Source organism: Oncorhynchus gorbuscha, linkage group LG02 (assembly GCF_021184085.1).
Source record: "Oncorhynchus gorbuscha isolate QuinsamMale2020 ecotype Even-year linkage group LG02, OgorEven_v1.0, whole genome shotgun sequence".
Taxonomy (NCBI): domain Eukaryota; kingdom Metazoa; phylum Chordata; class Actinopteri; order Salmoniformes; family Salmonidae; genus Oncorhynchus; species Oncorhynchus gorbuscha.
In genome coordinates this window covers 83,048,028-83,065,371 of record NC_060174.1, presented here as the reverse complement: position 1 = coordinate 83,065,371, position 17,344 = coordinate 83,048,028, and the positions used below count along the sequence as shown (strand labels likewise).

Genomic DNA, 17,344 nt, shown 5'->3' with positions numbered 1-17,344 from the left:
TGGCACACTGTCGTAAGGGCTAGGTTAGGGGGTGATTTAGAACTGGTTACAGAGTTGAGGTAGGGCGGGAGGTAAAGAACACTAAAAATAGAGAGGGGAGGAAAGAGGGATTACCTTTCTTCTCCATGCGTTTCATGTCCATGAGTTTCTCCACATTGCGTGGATCCTGAAGCCAGAGCTGCATGCGGACGAAGGGCTCACGTCCCTTCAGACTGAGCTTGTGCCAGGGCTTGGGCCTCGCCAGCAGGTCAGACACTGAGCCCTGGGTCAGACCCAAGATGGTCTCCCCAAACAGACGCTGACCTGGGGAGAGAGGAGGGGTTATATCCACACTGAGAGAGGGATAGAGAAGGTAGTCACTAGAAGGCCAGTAGAATCAGGAATACATTGTATGATTGACATGTTAGGTTAGGTTAATATGAATCAAGGTTACACATTTGTTTACGAAAAACTAAAACTGTAAACCAGCTGAAGCATGGGTAGAGCAATATTCAGGAGAAAAAAAAGTGTCAAACTTAAACAGTACCTGAAAATCTATTTTAAAAGGATTAGAATTAGGGCATGTACTACTGTCAACATTTAAAAGCCTTTTTTTCACTTTGCTTGCTGTTGGAATAAACTTGAATTCCTTGCATGAACACGCATCAACGCTACACATTCTTTAAGTTTCCGAGGTACGGGGGGAGGGCGGCATTGAAAACTTGCCATCAGAAGTTGGCAGCATTTTGTCTGCTGCAACTGTGGTTGACTTCACTCAGAGAAGAAACAGTTTAAATAGTCTTTGACTGGCGTTTGAGCGCCTGAGTTGTTTTAAAGGCATAAAAAAAGGTCTGGATTCACATAAATAAATAAAAAACAAGCACCAAGGTCTCCCTCTCTGTTCGCAGCATAAACATTCACCACAGCAGAATCCCAGGTTCTTGAAAGGCTTCAAAGCTTGCGAGCTCTCACGCAGAGCGCTGCGGAGCTCTATTTCCCCCCACTATATCCCAGGGGACCCCTCAAACATGCCTTTGGCAGCAAGGAGGGGGGTTGTGTTGCTCTTCCCTGTGCTTCTCACACTGTTTTTTATGCAGGTGAGCTGAATGTCGGGCGGCTGAACAAACGCAGGCAGGCAGCGTAGCGGAGAGAGAGAGGCTGAGATGTGAAGCGCTACTGAAAGGCGCTGGGATTTGGGGAGCAGTTCCTCTAAAGAGAAGAGAAGTGGATGAGTAGACAGCATGGGGCTGGGAGACAGAACAGGTGACGCCAGTCCCGCTGAGAGAATCTCTTGGGTGTGAGATGGAAGGGCTGCTTTACAGTTTCCTCCTCTCACTGACTCCTACAGAGCTTTGTTTGTGCGCTGAACACACACATTCTCTCTCACTTATATTACACATGGAAATGTTACAAATACGCACACAGTTCCAACTGCATTCTTATCGCATTCAATTGGATGCCGTGATGCACACAGCAGCCCTGTGCATCTCAGTCTATGTATTAAAGTAAAGTACAAGGGTGAACTTGTTCATCTATTCTAAATAACCCATGAGGGTCTAAATGATATCACACAATTCCATTGTCATAAATCACAGCACCTTAGAAAAGACATATTGTGGACCACCACATAATAGAATGTACCATTGAAAATTATTAGATGTAGGTGCAATCAGCAGGGGTAAACATATTCATTGAGAGGCACCCTTTGTGCCCATATTTCCTAAACTGTGTGAAACAAAATAACATTGAGTCCTGTAAGAAATCTGATTTGGCTGTGTGCATCATCTGTGTCAGTGTGAATCTAACTTCATTTTTCGTTGCCTTACCGATATTAAGGATAGTGGCTAGTTGTTTTGGTGAACATGGGAGTATTTGGTCCAATCTCAGTTTAGTTTGCCTAATATTGTCCCAATATACCTGGGCTATATCAGGTAGAAGACAGACTAGGCTAGTAGGCTAAACATATTACTATTTGTATTACCTTTAGTTATCCAGGAGAGCTAGTGAAAACACATTGTATTTTATAACAACCTAGCCAAGAGGGTGCAGTAAGGCTACTGTAGCTGACAGACATGGAAGTGATTTGGCCCGATCTCTGTGAGTTTGGCTGAAGGGAGCTGCTAAACGACACCATCCATCACTGATCCTGGCCACCTCACAGTAGAGAGGGGGGGGGGGAGTGAGCTGCAGCCAGGTCTAGGGAACAGTGATGGGAGGGAGGGAGACTATTCTCTGTGGGGCTAATTGAGCAGTCAGAGCGTGATGCGGAGAGCAGTCCTATGACAACCAGGCTTTGTCCCAATACTCTAAAATTGCTTGTGTTCCTCATCTCCTTTCCTAAGGAATTAAGGCCAGCCATAGGTGAAAGATCTGGATAAGTCTCCACTATGCTGCTTGAGCCTGTTTCTCTGGTAATGTATCAACCAAAGTGTAACTAAAGCTAGAATCCTTAGTTGAAACAATACCAAAGCCTGCCTCTGTTTTGGTGAAAGCTGAGGGATGGGCCTGGAGAAATGTAACCATTCTCAAATTCCTAGCAGAGGTATAGAAACAAGGACTGGCCATCCCATAAATCAAAAGTATAGTTTGAACCATGTTTGAAGGCTATACAGGGTTTGTATATATTTACAGTGTTTACAAACATTGGAGTAAAAAAAATGCTTGTAGTAACTAAAGATTCTACCTTTAACCATAATCAACAGATAAGTGACTCATTAAATCCAACTGGCTCAGAGGCTAACCAGGAAAAACTTAGACTTAAAGCTGGGCCACATCCCAATTGTGCCGCTACTCTGGCTGTGATAGTAGCTAGCTCCATCTTTGGGTCTTCCCAGGACAGTGTGTAAACTATGCTCTCTGTTCCTTTGTTGTGCGAGTTGATAGCTGGGCTGGTTAATATTAGCTGAGGGGATGGCTAATGAGCAAGCTGGCCAGCTTGTGGAACATGGAAACTGGCTAAATCTTTCTGCCTTGGCAGCACTGTGTGACGCTGGTGGGGTAAAGAGCATATCCCCGTTCTGGAGCGGAGCTAATGTGTACAATGATGACACGCACCGAACCAGGCGCATCATTAATCGTTTGAAGTGTTGCAACTCTCAGCCAGGGCTTTTTAGAAATAATTGGAACAAATTATTATCCGTGAGGAAAGAATGCTTGTTGTGAGATTGTGCTGCTTGGTGGACACTGATTGTAGCTTTGGACCAATGTGCAATCCCTCCTCAACCCTCTACTGCCAGTGTGTGGTCACTGTTGACTGCCCTGGTACAAAATGGCTCATGGCATCACTCAGGTGCTACATGTCTCATTAGTAGTGGATGAGGTTTGTTGTAGCCGTTGTTGTACACTTGAGGGAGAAGAAGTGATACATTGATTTGGGTTTGTCTTCATTGCGCTGGTCAAAGCAAAAAGACAGTTGTAGAAGTGACTGCTGAAAGAAAAAGTGGCATATTCCACCACTCCAACTCACCGAGGTTGTTATCGGTCAGCACTTCCTTGACCTTCTTGGTGATGACGTAGGTGTCCAGCTCCGGGGACATGGCCACCATCTCCTGGATGCTGAGACCTGAGTGACCGGGTACGGGCAGCGGCGTGCCGGGCTGGGACTCAGAGGGCTCGCTGGGCTCCCTGAGGGGGAACTGGGACAACCCTCCTCCACCCCCACATCCCTCTCCTCCCACCTGCTCCCCCAAGCTCTTCACTGACTCCTCCGCTGAGCTGAGGGGTGACTCCGGTGCTGGGCTGCAGCTGGCTGAGGTCTTTGGGGTGTGCTCTGTGGAAACGGGAGAGAGAGAACCAAGGGTCAGAGACAAAGACATGTGATGGACCAGCCACTGCACAGACATGGTTAAAGGTGAGATGGCAACACGACCACTGTAGGACAGCCACATGATCAAAACATGTCAAGCTGTGCAGATTTCCTTGTAATTGATTGAATTTGGACCTACATTTATTCTCTGATTACAAGTAACCCTTTCACAAGAGCCCTGTTACTGCATTTCCACCAACTCTAGCCCCCATACTGCATTAGCCCCCACACAGTCTATATCAGCTAGTCTCTAGCTAACTATATGGGCTACAGGTACTCCGCTCCAATGCTCCATCGACCAGGCAGTCATTCCAGCATGCACACACAGAGAGAATGATTGGCGCTAAAGTGTCACTGTGATTCTGTCATCTCCACCAGCACCCCCTTCCATCCTCTACCCAATGGCTGTGTGATGGCCCATTGCATGGCCAAAAAATTATCCTCCTGAGACAGCAGTCTGTCAGAGATGAGCAGAGGGATAGAAAGCAAGAGAATGCAGAGCGGAGGAGTAGAAAATCACTACTCATGTATTTTCTTCCTCTCTGCGCATCTGTAAGAAAAGTGCACGTTGAGTTGCATTGACGGGAAAGCGCCTGTCAGTAGATCAGATAAGTGTGTGTGTGTGTGCGAGTATACTGGCTGTATATGTTTTATGATTCTGTTCAAGCAGTACGCTTTAAGAGTAAATTAACTTGAACACAAAACTTCTGACTTACATTTACATTTAAGTCATTTAGCAGACGCTCTTATCCAGAGCGACTTACACATTAAAATTTACTTGTTTGTCACATTTCAGAGCACTACCAAGTTGAGGATGTCCAACACATTGGTCTTGGCACTCCTAGGCCAGTGACTACCAAAAGAAAGGATGTTGTGTACCCTTGCGTGTAACTATATCTACAGTGCATTCAGAAAGTATTCAAACCCTTTGACTTTTTCCACATTTTGTTACATTACAGTCTTATTCTAAAATAAAATAAATTCCTCAATCTACACAATAGCCCATAATGACAAAGCGAAAAGTTTTTTTCGATAAAAACATTATTTACATAAGTATTTAGACCCTTTGCTATGAGACTCGAAATTGAGCTCAGGTGCATCCTGTTTCCATTGATCATCAATGAGATGTTTCTACAACTTGGAGTCCATCTATGGTAAATTCAATTAATTGGACATGATTTGGAAAGGCACACACCTGTCTCTATAAGGTCCCACAGTTGAAAGTGCATGTGAGAACAAAAACCAAGCCATGAAGTTGAAGGAATTGTCCTTAGAGCTCCGAGACAGGATTGGTTTGAGGTACAGATCTGGGTACCAAAAATGTCTGCAGCATTGAAAAGTCCCAATAACACAGTGGCCTCCATCATTCTTAAATGGAAGAAGTTTGGAACCACGAAGACTTCCTAGAGCTGGCTGCCCAGCCATACGGAGCAATCGTGGGAGAAGGGCCTTGGTCAGGGAGGTGACCAATAATCCAATGTGCCCTCTGACAGAGCTCCAGAGTTAATCTGTGGAGATGGGAGAACCTTCCAGAAGGACAACCATGTCTGCAGCATTCCACCAACCAGGATATTATGGTAGAGTGGCCAGTAGGAAGCCACTCCTCAGTAAAAGGCACATGACAGCCTGCTTGGAGCGTGCCAAAATGCACCTAAAGGACTCTCAGACCATGAGAAACAAGATTCTCTGGTCTGATGAAAGCAAGATTGAACTCTTTGGCCTGAATGCCAAGCGTCACGTCTGGAGGAAACCTGGCACCATCCCTATGGTGAAGCATGGTGGTGGCGGCGTCATGCTGTGGGGATGTTTTTCAGCGGCAGGGACTGGGAGACTAGTCAGGATCGATTAAATCATCAACGGAGCAATGTACAGAGAGATCCTTGATGAAAACATTCTCCAGAGCGCTCAGGACCTCAGACTGGGGTGAAGGTTCAACTTCCAACAGGACAATGACACAAAGCACACAGCCAAGACAATGCAGGAGTGGCTTCGGTACAAGTCTCTGAATGTCCAAGCCAGAACCTGTACTTGAACCTGATCGAATATCTCTGGGGAGACCTGAAAATAGCTGTGCAGCGAATCTCCCCATCCAACCTGACATAGCTTGAGAGGATCTGCAAAGAAGAATGGGAGAAACTCCCCAAATACAGGTGTGCCAAGCTTTTAGCGTCATACCCAAGAAGACTCGAGGCTGTAATTGTGCAAGTTCTCCCACTTAAAAAGATGAGAAGCCTGTAATTTTCAGCATACGTACACTTCAACTATGATAGACAAAATGAGATAATTTTTTTTTAATTTTTAATGAATTTATTTGCAAATTATGGTGGAAAATAAGCATTTGGTCAATAACAAAAGTTTCTCAATACTTTGTTATATACCCTTTGTTGGCAATGACAGAGGTCAAACGTTTTCTGTAAGTCTTCACAAGGTTTCCACAGACTGTTGCTGGTATTTTGGCCCATTCCTCCATGCAGATCTCCCCTAGAGCAGTGATGTTTTGGAGCTGTTGCTGGGCAACATGGACTTTCAACTCCCTCCAAAGATTTTCTATGGGGTTGAGATCTGGAGACTGGCTAGGCCACTCCAGGACCTTGAAATGCTTCTTACGAAGCCACTCCTTCGTTGCCCGGGCGGTGTGTTTGGGATCATTGTCATGCTGAAAGACCCAGCCACGTTTCATCTTCAATGCCCTTGCTGATGGAAGGAGGTTTTCACACAAAATCTCACGATACATGGCCCCATTCATTCTTTCCTTTACACGGATCAGTAGTCCTGGTCCCTGCGCAGAAAAACAGCCCCAAAGCATGATGTTTCCACCCCCATGATTCACAGTAGGTATGGTATTCTTTGGATGCAACTCAGCATTCTTTGTCCTCCAAACACGACGAGTTGAGTTTTTACCAAAAAGTTATATTTTGATCTCATCTGACCATCTGACATTCTCCCAATCTTCTGGATCATCCAAAATGCTCTCTAGCAAACTTCAGACGGGCCTGGACATGTACTGGCTTAAGCAGGGGGACACGTCTGGCACTGCAGGATTTGAGTCCCTGGCGGTGTAGTGTGTTACTGATGGTAGGCTTTGTTACTTTGGTCCCAGTTCTCTGCAGGTCATTCACTAGGTCCCCCCGTGTGGTTCTGGGATTTTTGCTCATCGTTCTTGTGATCATTTTGATCCCATGAGGGGGGGTTTTTGCCTGGAGCCCCAGATCTAGGGAGATTATCAGTGGTCTTGTATGTCTTCAATTTCCTAATAATTGCTCCCACAGTTGATTTCTTCAAACCAAGCTGCTTACCTATTGCATATTCAGTCTTCCCAGCCTGGTGCAGGTCTACAATTTTGTTTCTGGTTTCCTTTGACAGCTCTTTGGTCTTGGCCATAGTGGAGTTTGGAGTGTGACTGTTTGAGGTTGTGGACAGGTGTATTTTATACTCATAACAAGTTCAAACAGGTGCCATTAATACAGGTAACGAGTGGAGGACAGAGGAGCCTCTTAAAGAAGAAGTTACAGGTCTGTGAGAGCCAGAAATCTTGCTTGTTTGTAGGTGACCAAATACTTATTTTCCACCATAATTTGCAAATAAATTCATTAAAAATCCTACAATGTGTTTTCTGGACTTTTCTCTCTCATTTTGTCTGTCAAAGTTGAAGTGTACCTATGATGAAAATTACAGGCCTCTCTCATCTTTTTAAGTGGGAGAACTTGCACAATTGGTGGCTGACTAAATACTTTTTTGCCCCACTGTATGTTAATTTCATATTTCAGCTTTTTAAATATATTTGCAAATGAACTGTTTTTGCTTTGTCGTTATGGGTTATTGTGTGTAGATTGATGAAGGGGAAAAAAACAATACATTTTAGAATAAGGCTGTCACATAACAATGTGGAAAAAGTCAAGGGGTCTGAATATTTTACGAATGCACTGTGTGTGTGCGTGCATAGCTACAGTGCCTTCAGAAATGATTCACATCCCTTTTCCACATTTTGTTGTGTTAAGCTCAGAATTTAAAATGAGATTTTGTGTCACTGGCCTACACACAATACCCCATAATGTCAAAATGTAATTATGTTTTTAGAAATTAATAGAAAATAAAAATCTGAAATGTCTTGAGTCAATAAGAATTGATTGCTTGGTTTCCAGCATTTTGCTGTATGGGAAAAATGAAGTGAATGTTGATTGTTATTTATACTGAGTGTTTTCCATGGGCTGAAGTTTACTTGTTACGGCAAGCCTAAATATGTTCAGTACTAAAATGTTGCTTTAAAAGTCACATAAGCTGCAAGGACTCACTCTGTGCAATAATAGTGCTGAACATTATTTTTGAATGACTACCTCATCTCTGTACCCCACACATACAAATAATTGTAAGGTCCCTCAGTTTAAGCAGTGAATTTCAAACACAGATTCAACCACAAAGACCAGGGAGGTTTAACAATGCCTTGCAAAGGGCAACTATTGGTCAATGGGTAAAAAATACAAACAGATTTTTGAATATCCCTTTGAGCATGGTGAAGTTATTAATTACACTTTGGATGGTGTATGAATACACCCAGTCACTACAAAGATACAGTTGTCCCTTTTTAACTCAGTTGACGAAAACCGCTCAGGGATTTCACCATGAGGACAATGTAAAGACAGTTATAGAGTTTAATGGCTGTGACAGGAGAAAACTGAGGATGGATCAACAACATTGCAGTTACTCCACAATACTAACCTAATTGACAGAGTGAAGGAATCCTGTACATAATAAAAATATTAAGGATTGGAGAGTTTTTCACATAACAAAAACCATTGACAGAGTGAAAAGAAGGAATAAGGCACTGAAGTAAAACTGCTAAAGATCTGGCAAAGAAATTAACTTATGTCCTGAATACAAAGTGTCAAGTTTGGGGCAAATCCAACACTAAGTACCACTCTTCATATTTTCAAACACGGTGGTGGCTGCATGATGTTATGAGTATAATTGTCATCAGCAAGGACAAAGTTTTTATTAGAATAATAAAATAAAAAAACGATAAGCACAGGCAAAATCCTAGAGGAAAACCTGGTTCAGTCTGCTTTCCAACAGATACGGGAGATAAATTCACCTTTCAGCAAGACAATAACCTAAAACCCAAGGCCAAATATACACTTATACATGACACAACTACACATATGAGAGTGACCTTTGATTGTCCCCAGCATAAGGTGCACCTGTGTAATGATCATATGACCTGTGTAATGATCATGTTGAATCAGCTTCTTGATATGCCGCACCTGTCAGGTGGATGGATTATCTTGGCAAAGGACAAATGCTCACTAACAGGGATGTAAATACATTTGTGCACAAAATGTAAGAGACATAAGCTTTTGTGCATATGGAACATTTCTGGGATATTTTATTTCAGCTCATGCAACATTTGATCAACACTTTACATGTTGCGTTTATATTTTTGTTCCATGTGTATCTGTGTATGTGGTGGTTGGACGTTCTCCTGTCCTGCTCTGTGGAGTGGGTAGAAGTAGAGATGTAGTCCTACATCTGAGAGGGTGTTCCATGGTGCCTGGCTGCCAGCAGAGGAGGGCCAACTCATCAGTCTTCCCCAGCCGAGGCCAGGAGGAAGGCCAGCATGGAAGGAAGGGGGCTGATGGAGTCCAAGGTCTCCCCATCACTACGGATCTGGCCATGGGAGGGTGTATGTGTTTGAGGGAAGGGAAAAGGAAAGGGGGATACCTAGTCAGTTGTACAACTGAATGCATTCAACTGAAATGAGTCTTCCGTATTTAACCCATCCCCTCTGAATCAGGAAGGGGAGAGTGTGTGTGGTGTACAAGGATGGAACAGAGAAGGGGGTTATGTGTGAGGGACAGTTGCGGGACATAACATGGTGTGTGTGTGTGTGAAGGACAGATGGGACATTGGAGGTGGAATGGTGTGTGTATGTTTGTAGGTCTGTGTGGGACAGGGGAGTGATTGGTATTTGTGTAACGTGCGTTGTTTGAAGGAGACCAAGGTGCCACGTAATTTGTGGTCATCAAATTGATTTAAATGAGAACCAGCAACAAAATAACAAAGTGAAACCAAAACGAACGTTCCGTAGGCTACAAGAGCTGTACAAAAACACGATCCCACAACATAGGTGGGAAAAAAAAGGTTACCTAAGTATGATTCCCAATCAGAGACAACGATAGACAGCTGCCTCTGATTGGGAACCACACTCTGCCGAACACAAAGAAATACAAAACATAGAACGCCCACCCCACATCACACCCTGACCTCACCAAATAGAGAAATAAAACGGCTCTCTAAGGTCAGGGCGTGACAGTTTGTGTGTTGAACAGTGTTGAAATACTCATACCTTCAACTTCGACAGATAAATAATGGCCAAACTGCAACTGACATGCATCTCTTAAAAACCTAATCTAATATGACCAAAAGAGTAAATACCCAACACAGAACTACCCTGTCCATTCGCAACACTGTTTAACTACAGACAGTGTCTTCAGTTTTTTGCTAAAATGATTTCTGAAGTCTGGAAAAACAAGTCACTTGTTTTGATGAGTCCCTATGACATTAAGGAGTCAGAGGCTCCAGATGAAGCTCCTGCTCTCTCTCTCCCTCCACTATCCCTCCTTCCCTCTCTCTGCCAACCCTGTGTGTGCATGTGTGTGAGTGAGTTTGAGGCTTTGTGCATGAGTTGTGTATTTTTCTGTGTGTGTGTGTGTGTGTGGCTGGCTGGCTGCGGCCCTAAAGTGAGCAGCCGAGGGGAGCCGTCACTAGTGATCACCTCCCTGCCGTGCTGGGGGAAACAGCTGAGGGGGAGTGTGTGTGTGTGTGTGTGTGTGTGTGTGTGTGTGTGTGTGTGTGTGTGTGTGTGTGTGTGTGTGTGTGCAGGCAGTCAGCTTGCATCTCCTGCCCGGCTCGCTCACCCGACTGGTGACATTTTAACTGGCGGCATGGCGTGAGGGGGGCAGGGGAGGGAGGGGGGAGTTGGAGATGAAAAAAGGGTGGGGTTCTCCACATGAGAGGTTGTCCTGTGACATGGTTCCAGCAACCCACAGCCCAGCCATGTCACTGGCCCAGAGGGACATTGCACTGAGGAAAGGAAGAAGAAAATGAGGGAGGAAGAGAGGAGATGAAAGAGGGAGGAGGCAAAGTTTTGTGTTTTGCTTGACGCCAGAGGACAGAGAGAGACAGAGACAGAGAGTGCGCTGCATCTGGATGTACAGCTGCTTGCTGCTTTAACTCTGACAGCGGTGACGCTAAAAGGGTCTAAAACAGCTTTCACTGGCTTTTAGACAAATACTACTCCAAGACTGGCCCAGTTCAACTGGGTCAGGGTGTGACTTCAAGGCTTTTAGACAAATACTACTCCAAGACTGGCCCAGTTCAACTGGGTCAGGGCGTGACTTCAAGGCTTTTAGATAAATACTACTCCAAGACTGGCCCAGTTCAACTGGGTCAGGGCGTGACTTCAAGGCTTTTAGACAAATACTACTCCAAGACTGGCCCACTTCAACTGGGTCAGGGCGTGACTTCAAGGCTTTTAGATAAATACTACTCCAAGACTGGCCCAGTTCAACTGGGTCAGGGCGTGACTTCAAGGCTTTTAGACAAATACTACTCCAAGACTGGCCCAGTTCAACTGGGTCAGGGCGTGATTTCAAGGCTTTTAGACAAATACTACTCCAAGACTGGCCCAGTTCAACTGGGTCAGTGGTGTGACAGTTCAACTGGGTCAGGCAAATACTACTCCAAGACTGGCCCAGTTTTCAGGGCGTGACAAATACTACTCCAAGACCACTCCTGGCCCAGTTCAACTGGGTCAGGGCGTGACTTCAAGGCTTTTAGACAAATACTACTCCAAGACTGGCCCACTTCAACTGGGTCAGGGCGTGACTTCAAGGCTTTTAGATAAATACTACTCCAAGACTGGCCCAGTTCAACTGGGTCAGGGCGTGACTTCAAGGCTTTTTGTTCCAAAAATACAGCGGCACCAATTTAAATACCAATGTATGTCTACACTAGATATATATATATATACATTTGCATATGCAAATGTGGCATTCAATTTCACCCAAAACTAACACAACATTCTGATATACAGACGAAGCATTGACGCTGAACATGCAGCATGTTAGTCATATGGCCCTTGGTTAATCTGTGTGTTAAAGCTGGCATCGGTATACTCCATATTTCCCATCCCATTGTATCCGTGTTCCTGACGGAGAGGGCATGTTAGCACTGAGGGGAAAGGATGAGCTGAGACAGAGGGAGCAGGGAACACTCTTCACATGCACACGCACATTCTGAGAGGCACATGGAGGGTGTGTACTCTGTATGTAGCTTCCACAGACATCCCTGGGGAGCGTTACTTATAGCAGGGCTAACTGTTGTGTGTTCTAATGAGGGGCAGTGAGGATGTTATACTGTGCTGGGTGAAGAGCATAGTGACACACATGAACATGTCTCCTATGAGGCACAAATGAACACAATGTGGCCTTGTGTTGGTTTTGAAAGCTTTTGATGATTTTTCACAGCTTTTACATTATTTTCAGTCCATTCCATTTGCATTCCTGAGAAGACTTTTGGATTACGAAAACAAACACTGGCTGAAGCGGTCTCTCTTTCCATCACTTTTTCTTCCGTCCATCTGGGCTGTCCTATTTCACAGGGCCGTGTGGTCTCCCCTCAGCCAGGGCACAGAAACACAGATTGGGACAATGTCATGTGAGCTTCTAAAGCCTGGTCCATTACACCGGCTATTCATATAATCCACCAAATGGACCTTTTTAAACACACTTTGGCCCATGCTGCTGTGACTGCCTAAAAGTGTGCGTGTGTATTTGTGTGTGAGATAGAAAGATAGACAAAATATGCGTGTTCATGTGTGAGTGTGAGTAAGAATGTGAATGATGTGTGTGTATCTGTTGGTGAGAGTGTGTGTGACAGAATCACATCAGTGTATATGTGTGTGTGCATGTTTCAAGAAAGCCCCCCCCCCCCCTGTCTGTCTGTCTGCCTGCCCTGCTCCATATCTAACAAGTGTCCCATTAAACCCCATCCCAAGAACATCATGTACTTTTACATTCTCTGGCCAGCCCTGGATTAAGCAGACAGGCAAGCTGACGTTTACATTTCTTTCTAAGCTACGGCCCATTTTAAAAGCCATTCATTTTCGATCCTCTTACTCTCTCACTCACCCAGTGTTCCCGATCTCCCTCTTCGGTTCAAAATTCGTGTCTGTAATCTATACATTGCCGTGGCTAATTTACAGTGAAAATGATGGAGAAATGGCTGTCTTAATGTAAGACAGCCAGTAAATGTAATTCATCATGGCTCTGCTCCCCAACCAGGCCCTGCTCCTATTTAGCATACCACCGGCTGATTATTTGCATATTAATTATCCAAAGGAGTGTGTGTGTGTGTGTGTGTATATGTGTAAGAGGTGGGGGGGTGATGTGGCCCAGCAAAGCAGAGGGGCTGTGTATGTGTAGGTGTGTGTGTGCACAAGTGTATGAATGTGTATGAGTGTGTCTGCGAGAGGGAGGGGGCTGTCTGGGAGGAGGAGTGTAGATGAGGGAGGGGAGGGGGTCTTTCTCATAGTAATTATCATATATCAGTGTTCTGACACTGTAATTGATTACAACAGCTCCGGGAGGCCCCCGGGAGAGAGAGCGCCACAACCCCCCGCCTTATCCCCCCCCCTGGCCTGTGTGTTATCGAGGATCCTCCTCTCGTCTAGAAGGTGTGACAGCTCTGTAAACAGGGCATGGCGCTCCCTCACATTAGATGCTCATTAAGAGGCGAGGCTGACTATCCTCCGGTGCCACTTCATCATCACAGCAAATGAGCTGGCACCAGGTTAGCTAGCACTACCATGGACCAGCTCTATAAAAGATCGACCTTTACCAGATTCAGCATGTATAAAGTGTGTACATGCTAGTGGTGCATAGTAGATTTATGAGTAACATCCATCCATGTTGTGCATCTATAGATGTATCAGTGTGAGGTATGGTTTCTGTATATTGGTGGTGGTGAGTATTGCATCTTTTTTTAAGATGAGTGCAAATTAAGTCAGGTTTAGTCCGACGAGCATAAAGACCATTTTCCGTCGATTGTCAATGTGACTATGATGTGTTTTTCCACAGAACGTGACCAGACACACACACACAATACAAACACAAGGCGTGCTAAGTTCGTGACATGTCCGTGTTGCCTTTGCTCTCCGTCATGTGGAGTGGGTCACTGTGTGGCTCAGCAGAAAGCTGCCATGACGACTCCAGATCCACTCTGACACAATGGGTACTGCAGCATTCTGGGATAGTAGTCTCACTGTCTCTACTAGTTGTCTGGAAGATTGCCTGAGGTAACCGGCCACACAAAACAGCAACAGTTGAGAAAATGTTCAACAGAGGCTTGGATATTGAATGGGAAGGGTTTTCAAATGCAGACATTTCGAATGAAGGAAAGGGGTTGACACAAATTAGTGAAATCTTCAAATACAACATCCTTTATGAGGGGAACCTTGCCCACTACACTGAATCCTGAATGTTTCATCAGCAAAAATATCAGTTTCCCATCTTAACTAGAGGTCGACCAATTAATCGGAACATTTTTTTTTTTATACCTTCATTTAACTAGGCAAGTCAGTTAAGAACACATTCAATGGCAGCCTAGGAACAGTCGGTTAACTGCCTTGTCCAGGGGCAGAACGACAAATTTTTACCTTGTCAGCTCAGGGATTCAATCTTGCAACCTTGCGGTTAACTAGTCCAACGCTCTAACCACCTGCCTCAAGAGGAGCCTGCCTGTTACGCGAAAGCAGTAAGAAGCCAAGGTAAGTTGCTAGCTAGCATTAAACTTATCTTATAAAAAACAATCAATCTATCAATCATAATCACTAGTTAACTACACATGGTTGATGATATTACTAGTTTATCTAGCGTGTCCTGCGTTGCATATAATCGATGCGGTGCGCATTCGCGAAAAAGGACTGTGGTTGCTCCAACGTGTCCCTAACCATAAACATCCATGCCTTTCTTAAAATCAATACACAGAAGTATATATTTTTAAACCTGCATATTTAGCTAAAAGAAATCCAGGCAAGGAGGCAATTATTAACCAGGTGAAATTGTGTCACTTCTCTTGCGTTCATTGCACGCAGAGTCAGGGTATATACAACAGTTTGAGCCGCCTGGCTCATTGCGAACTAATTTGCCAGAATTTTACGTAATTATGACATTACATTGAAGGTTGTGCAATGTAACAGCAATATTTAGACTTAGGGATGCCATCCGTTAGATAAAATACGGAATGGTTCCGTATTTCACTGAAAGAATAAACATTTTGTTTTCGAAATGATAGTTTCCGGATGCGACCATATTAATGACCTAAGGCTCGTATTTCTGTGTGTTATTATGTTATAATTAAGTCTATGATTTGATAGTTCAATGACTGAGCGATGGTAGGCACCAGCTGGTAAGCATTCATTCAAACAGCACTTTTGTGCGTTTTGCCAGTAGCTCTTCCCTGTGCTTCAAGCATTGCGCTGTTTATGACTTCAAGCCTATCAACTTCCGAGATTAGGCTGGTGTAACCGATGTGAAATGGCTAGCTAGTTAGGGGGGTGATCGCTAATAGTGTTTCAAACGTCACCTGCTCTGAGACTTGGAGTGGTTGTTCCCCTTGCTCTGCATGGGTAATGCGAGGGTGGCTGTTGAGGAGAGGAGAGGGACGGAAGTGCCTAAGAACATCCAATAGTCAAAGGTAAATGAAATACAAATCGTAGAGAGAGAAATAGTCCGATAATTCCTATAATAACTACAACCTACAACGTCTTACCTGGGAATATTAAAGACTCATGTTAAAAGGAACCACCAACGTTAGCTTTCTTACATGGCACATATTGCACTTTTACTTTCTTCTCCAACACTTTTTGTTTTTGCATTATTTAAACCAAATTGAACATGTTTCATTATTTATTTGAGGCTAAATTGATTTTATTGATGTATTATATTAAGTTAAAATAAGTGTTCATTCAGTATTGTTGTAATTGTCATTATTACAAATAAAACAATAAAATTGTCAGATTAATCGGCATCGGCTTTTTTGGTCCTCCAATAATCGGTATCGGCGTTGAAAAATCATTATTGGTCGACCTCTAATCTTAACCAACACAACACATTTGCTTAATTGTCTCCTAACCCAGTTCTAAGGCCACGTCGAACCAAAACGTATTTGCATTAAAAAAACCTCATTATCTTCTTTAAAAACCCTGCCATTTTAATTGATCTTCCTCGGGCCAGGCACAAATGAGGCCCCAAATTTGATTAGCCTGTATCATAATTCACGACAACATCAACACAGTGGCAGGCAACAACAATGTCCTTGGGTCTTCCTGGATGTCTTTCTGCAGTCATCACCTCCCTAGCGCCTGGTCTTTAATTAGCTATCCATAATTAGCATCCCTGCAGTAGCTTCGGCTCCGACCAGTCTGCACATGCTCAGATAGGGTAGATTGCGGGACGGCGTGGAGGTGTTAACCATAAACCCCCTTACCCTGGCGTGTACCTTCTCTCGCTTTGGCTAATGAGAAATGAGTGGAGGCCAAGGGCCTTTGATTTCAATGGTGTTGCTAAGCACTTGTGCTAAGCATAAATCTGTTGTTCTGCCCCTGAACAAGGCAGTTAACCCACTGTTCCTAGGCCATCATTGAAAATAAGAAGTTGTTCTTAACTGACTTGCCTAGTTAAATAAAGGTAAAATAAAAAATAAATAAACTAGTCCTTTCAATATTGTATCAAATGAGACAGTTTATTGAATCTACCTGAAATTATTTATTTTGTTTTAAAAATATGTTGTGTTCTAGGCTTGTTTGAGAGAGTGAGTAAGAGGCATCTTTCCTGAAAAATAGCCTTGGGATCAGCTATTACTGACCCAGTCCAAACCTTAAAGGTGCTACACCGAGAACTTCTGATTTCCACTAGATAACACAGCCACAAAGTCAAAGCTTTCCCATTTTGACTACAGATGCCGCAATAGTTTGATTACCACAGCCAACTACAAAACTGGCGGGTAAGCTACATTGTGAAACACTATCATTCCACTATTACTGCAGATATAATTTTATCCATTTACATAATATATGTGTAGCACCTTTAACCATTGTGGACTAAATCAGATAACGGCTCCTGGGACAGTTGTTCGCGTAGCAATTGAGACTGGGAGCAAGGACAGATTAAGAGTTAGAAAGGCAACAGAGTGTTCAGAGAGGATCTGGTATACTATGTGTGTTCACAGTATATGTGTGTACTTGTTGTCCTACCGTATCAGGACCTCAATGTCCTAAAAAAAATACATTTTTTTTTACTGTAGTTTATTTAGTAAATATTTTCTTAAAATTTGTTGGTTAAGGCCTTATAAGTAAGTATTAGGCGCATGTGACAAAATTAGATTTTGATTTGAATTCACCCGAATGTCCTGATAAGGTAGGAAAACAATAACTTTTTTGAAAAGTCAGGACTTTTTTCATGTCCTGAATTTGTTCAAATGCTATTTTAAGCTTAAGGGTTATGT

The 17,344-nt window shown here is 43.7% G+C and overlaps 1 protein-coding gene across 3 annotated transcripts in view; it reads right to left on the bottom strand.

The window, feature by feature from the left end:
- The window catches only part of LOC124011125 (homeobox protein cut-like 1), a 223,162-nt gene that overhangs the window by 19,137 nt on the left and 186,681 nt on the right, over positions 1–17,344 (bottom strand). For all 3 annotated transcript variants that reach the window (XM_046324186.1, XM_046324202.1, XM_046324194.1), the window contains 2 exons: positions 3,446–3,748; positions 115–303 (listed from right to left, as the gene is read on the bottom strand). In XM_046324186.1, coding sequence (XP_046180142.1) covers positions 115–303; positions 3,446–3,748 — 492 coding nt within the window. The remainder of the gene's footprint in view (positions 1–114; positions 304–3,445; positions 3,749–17,344) is intronic.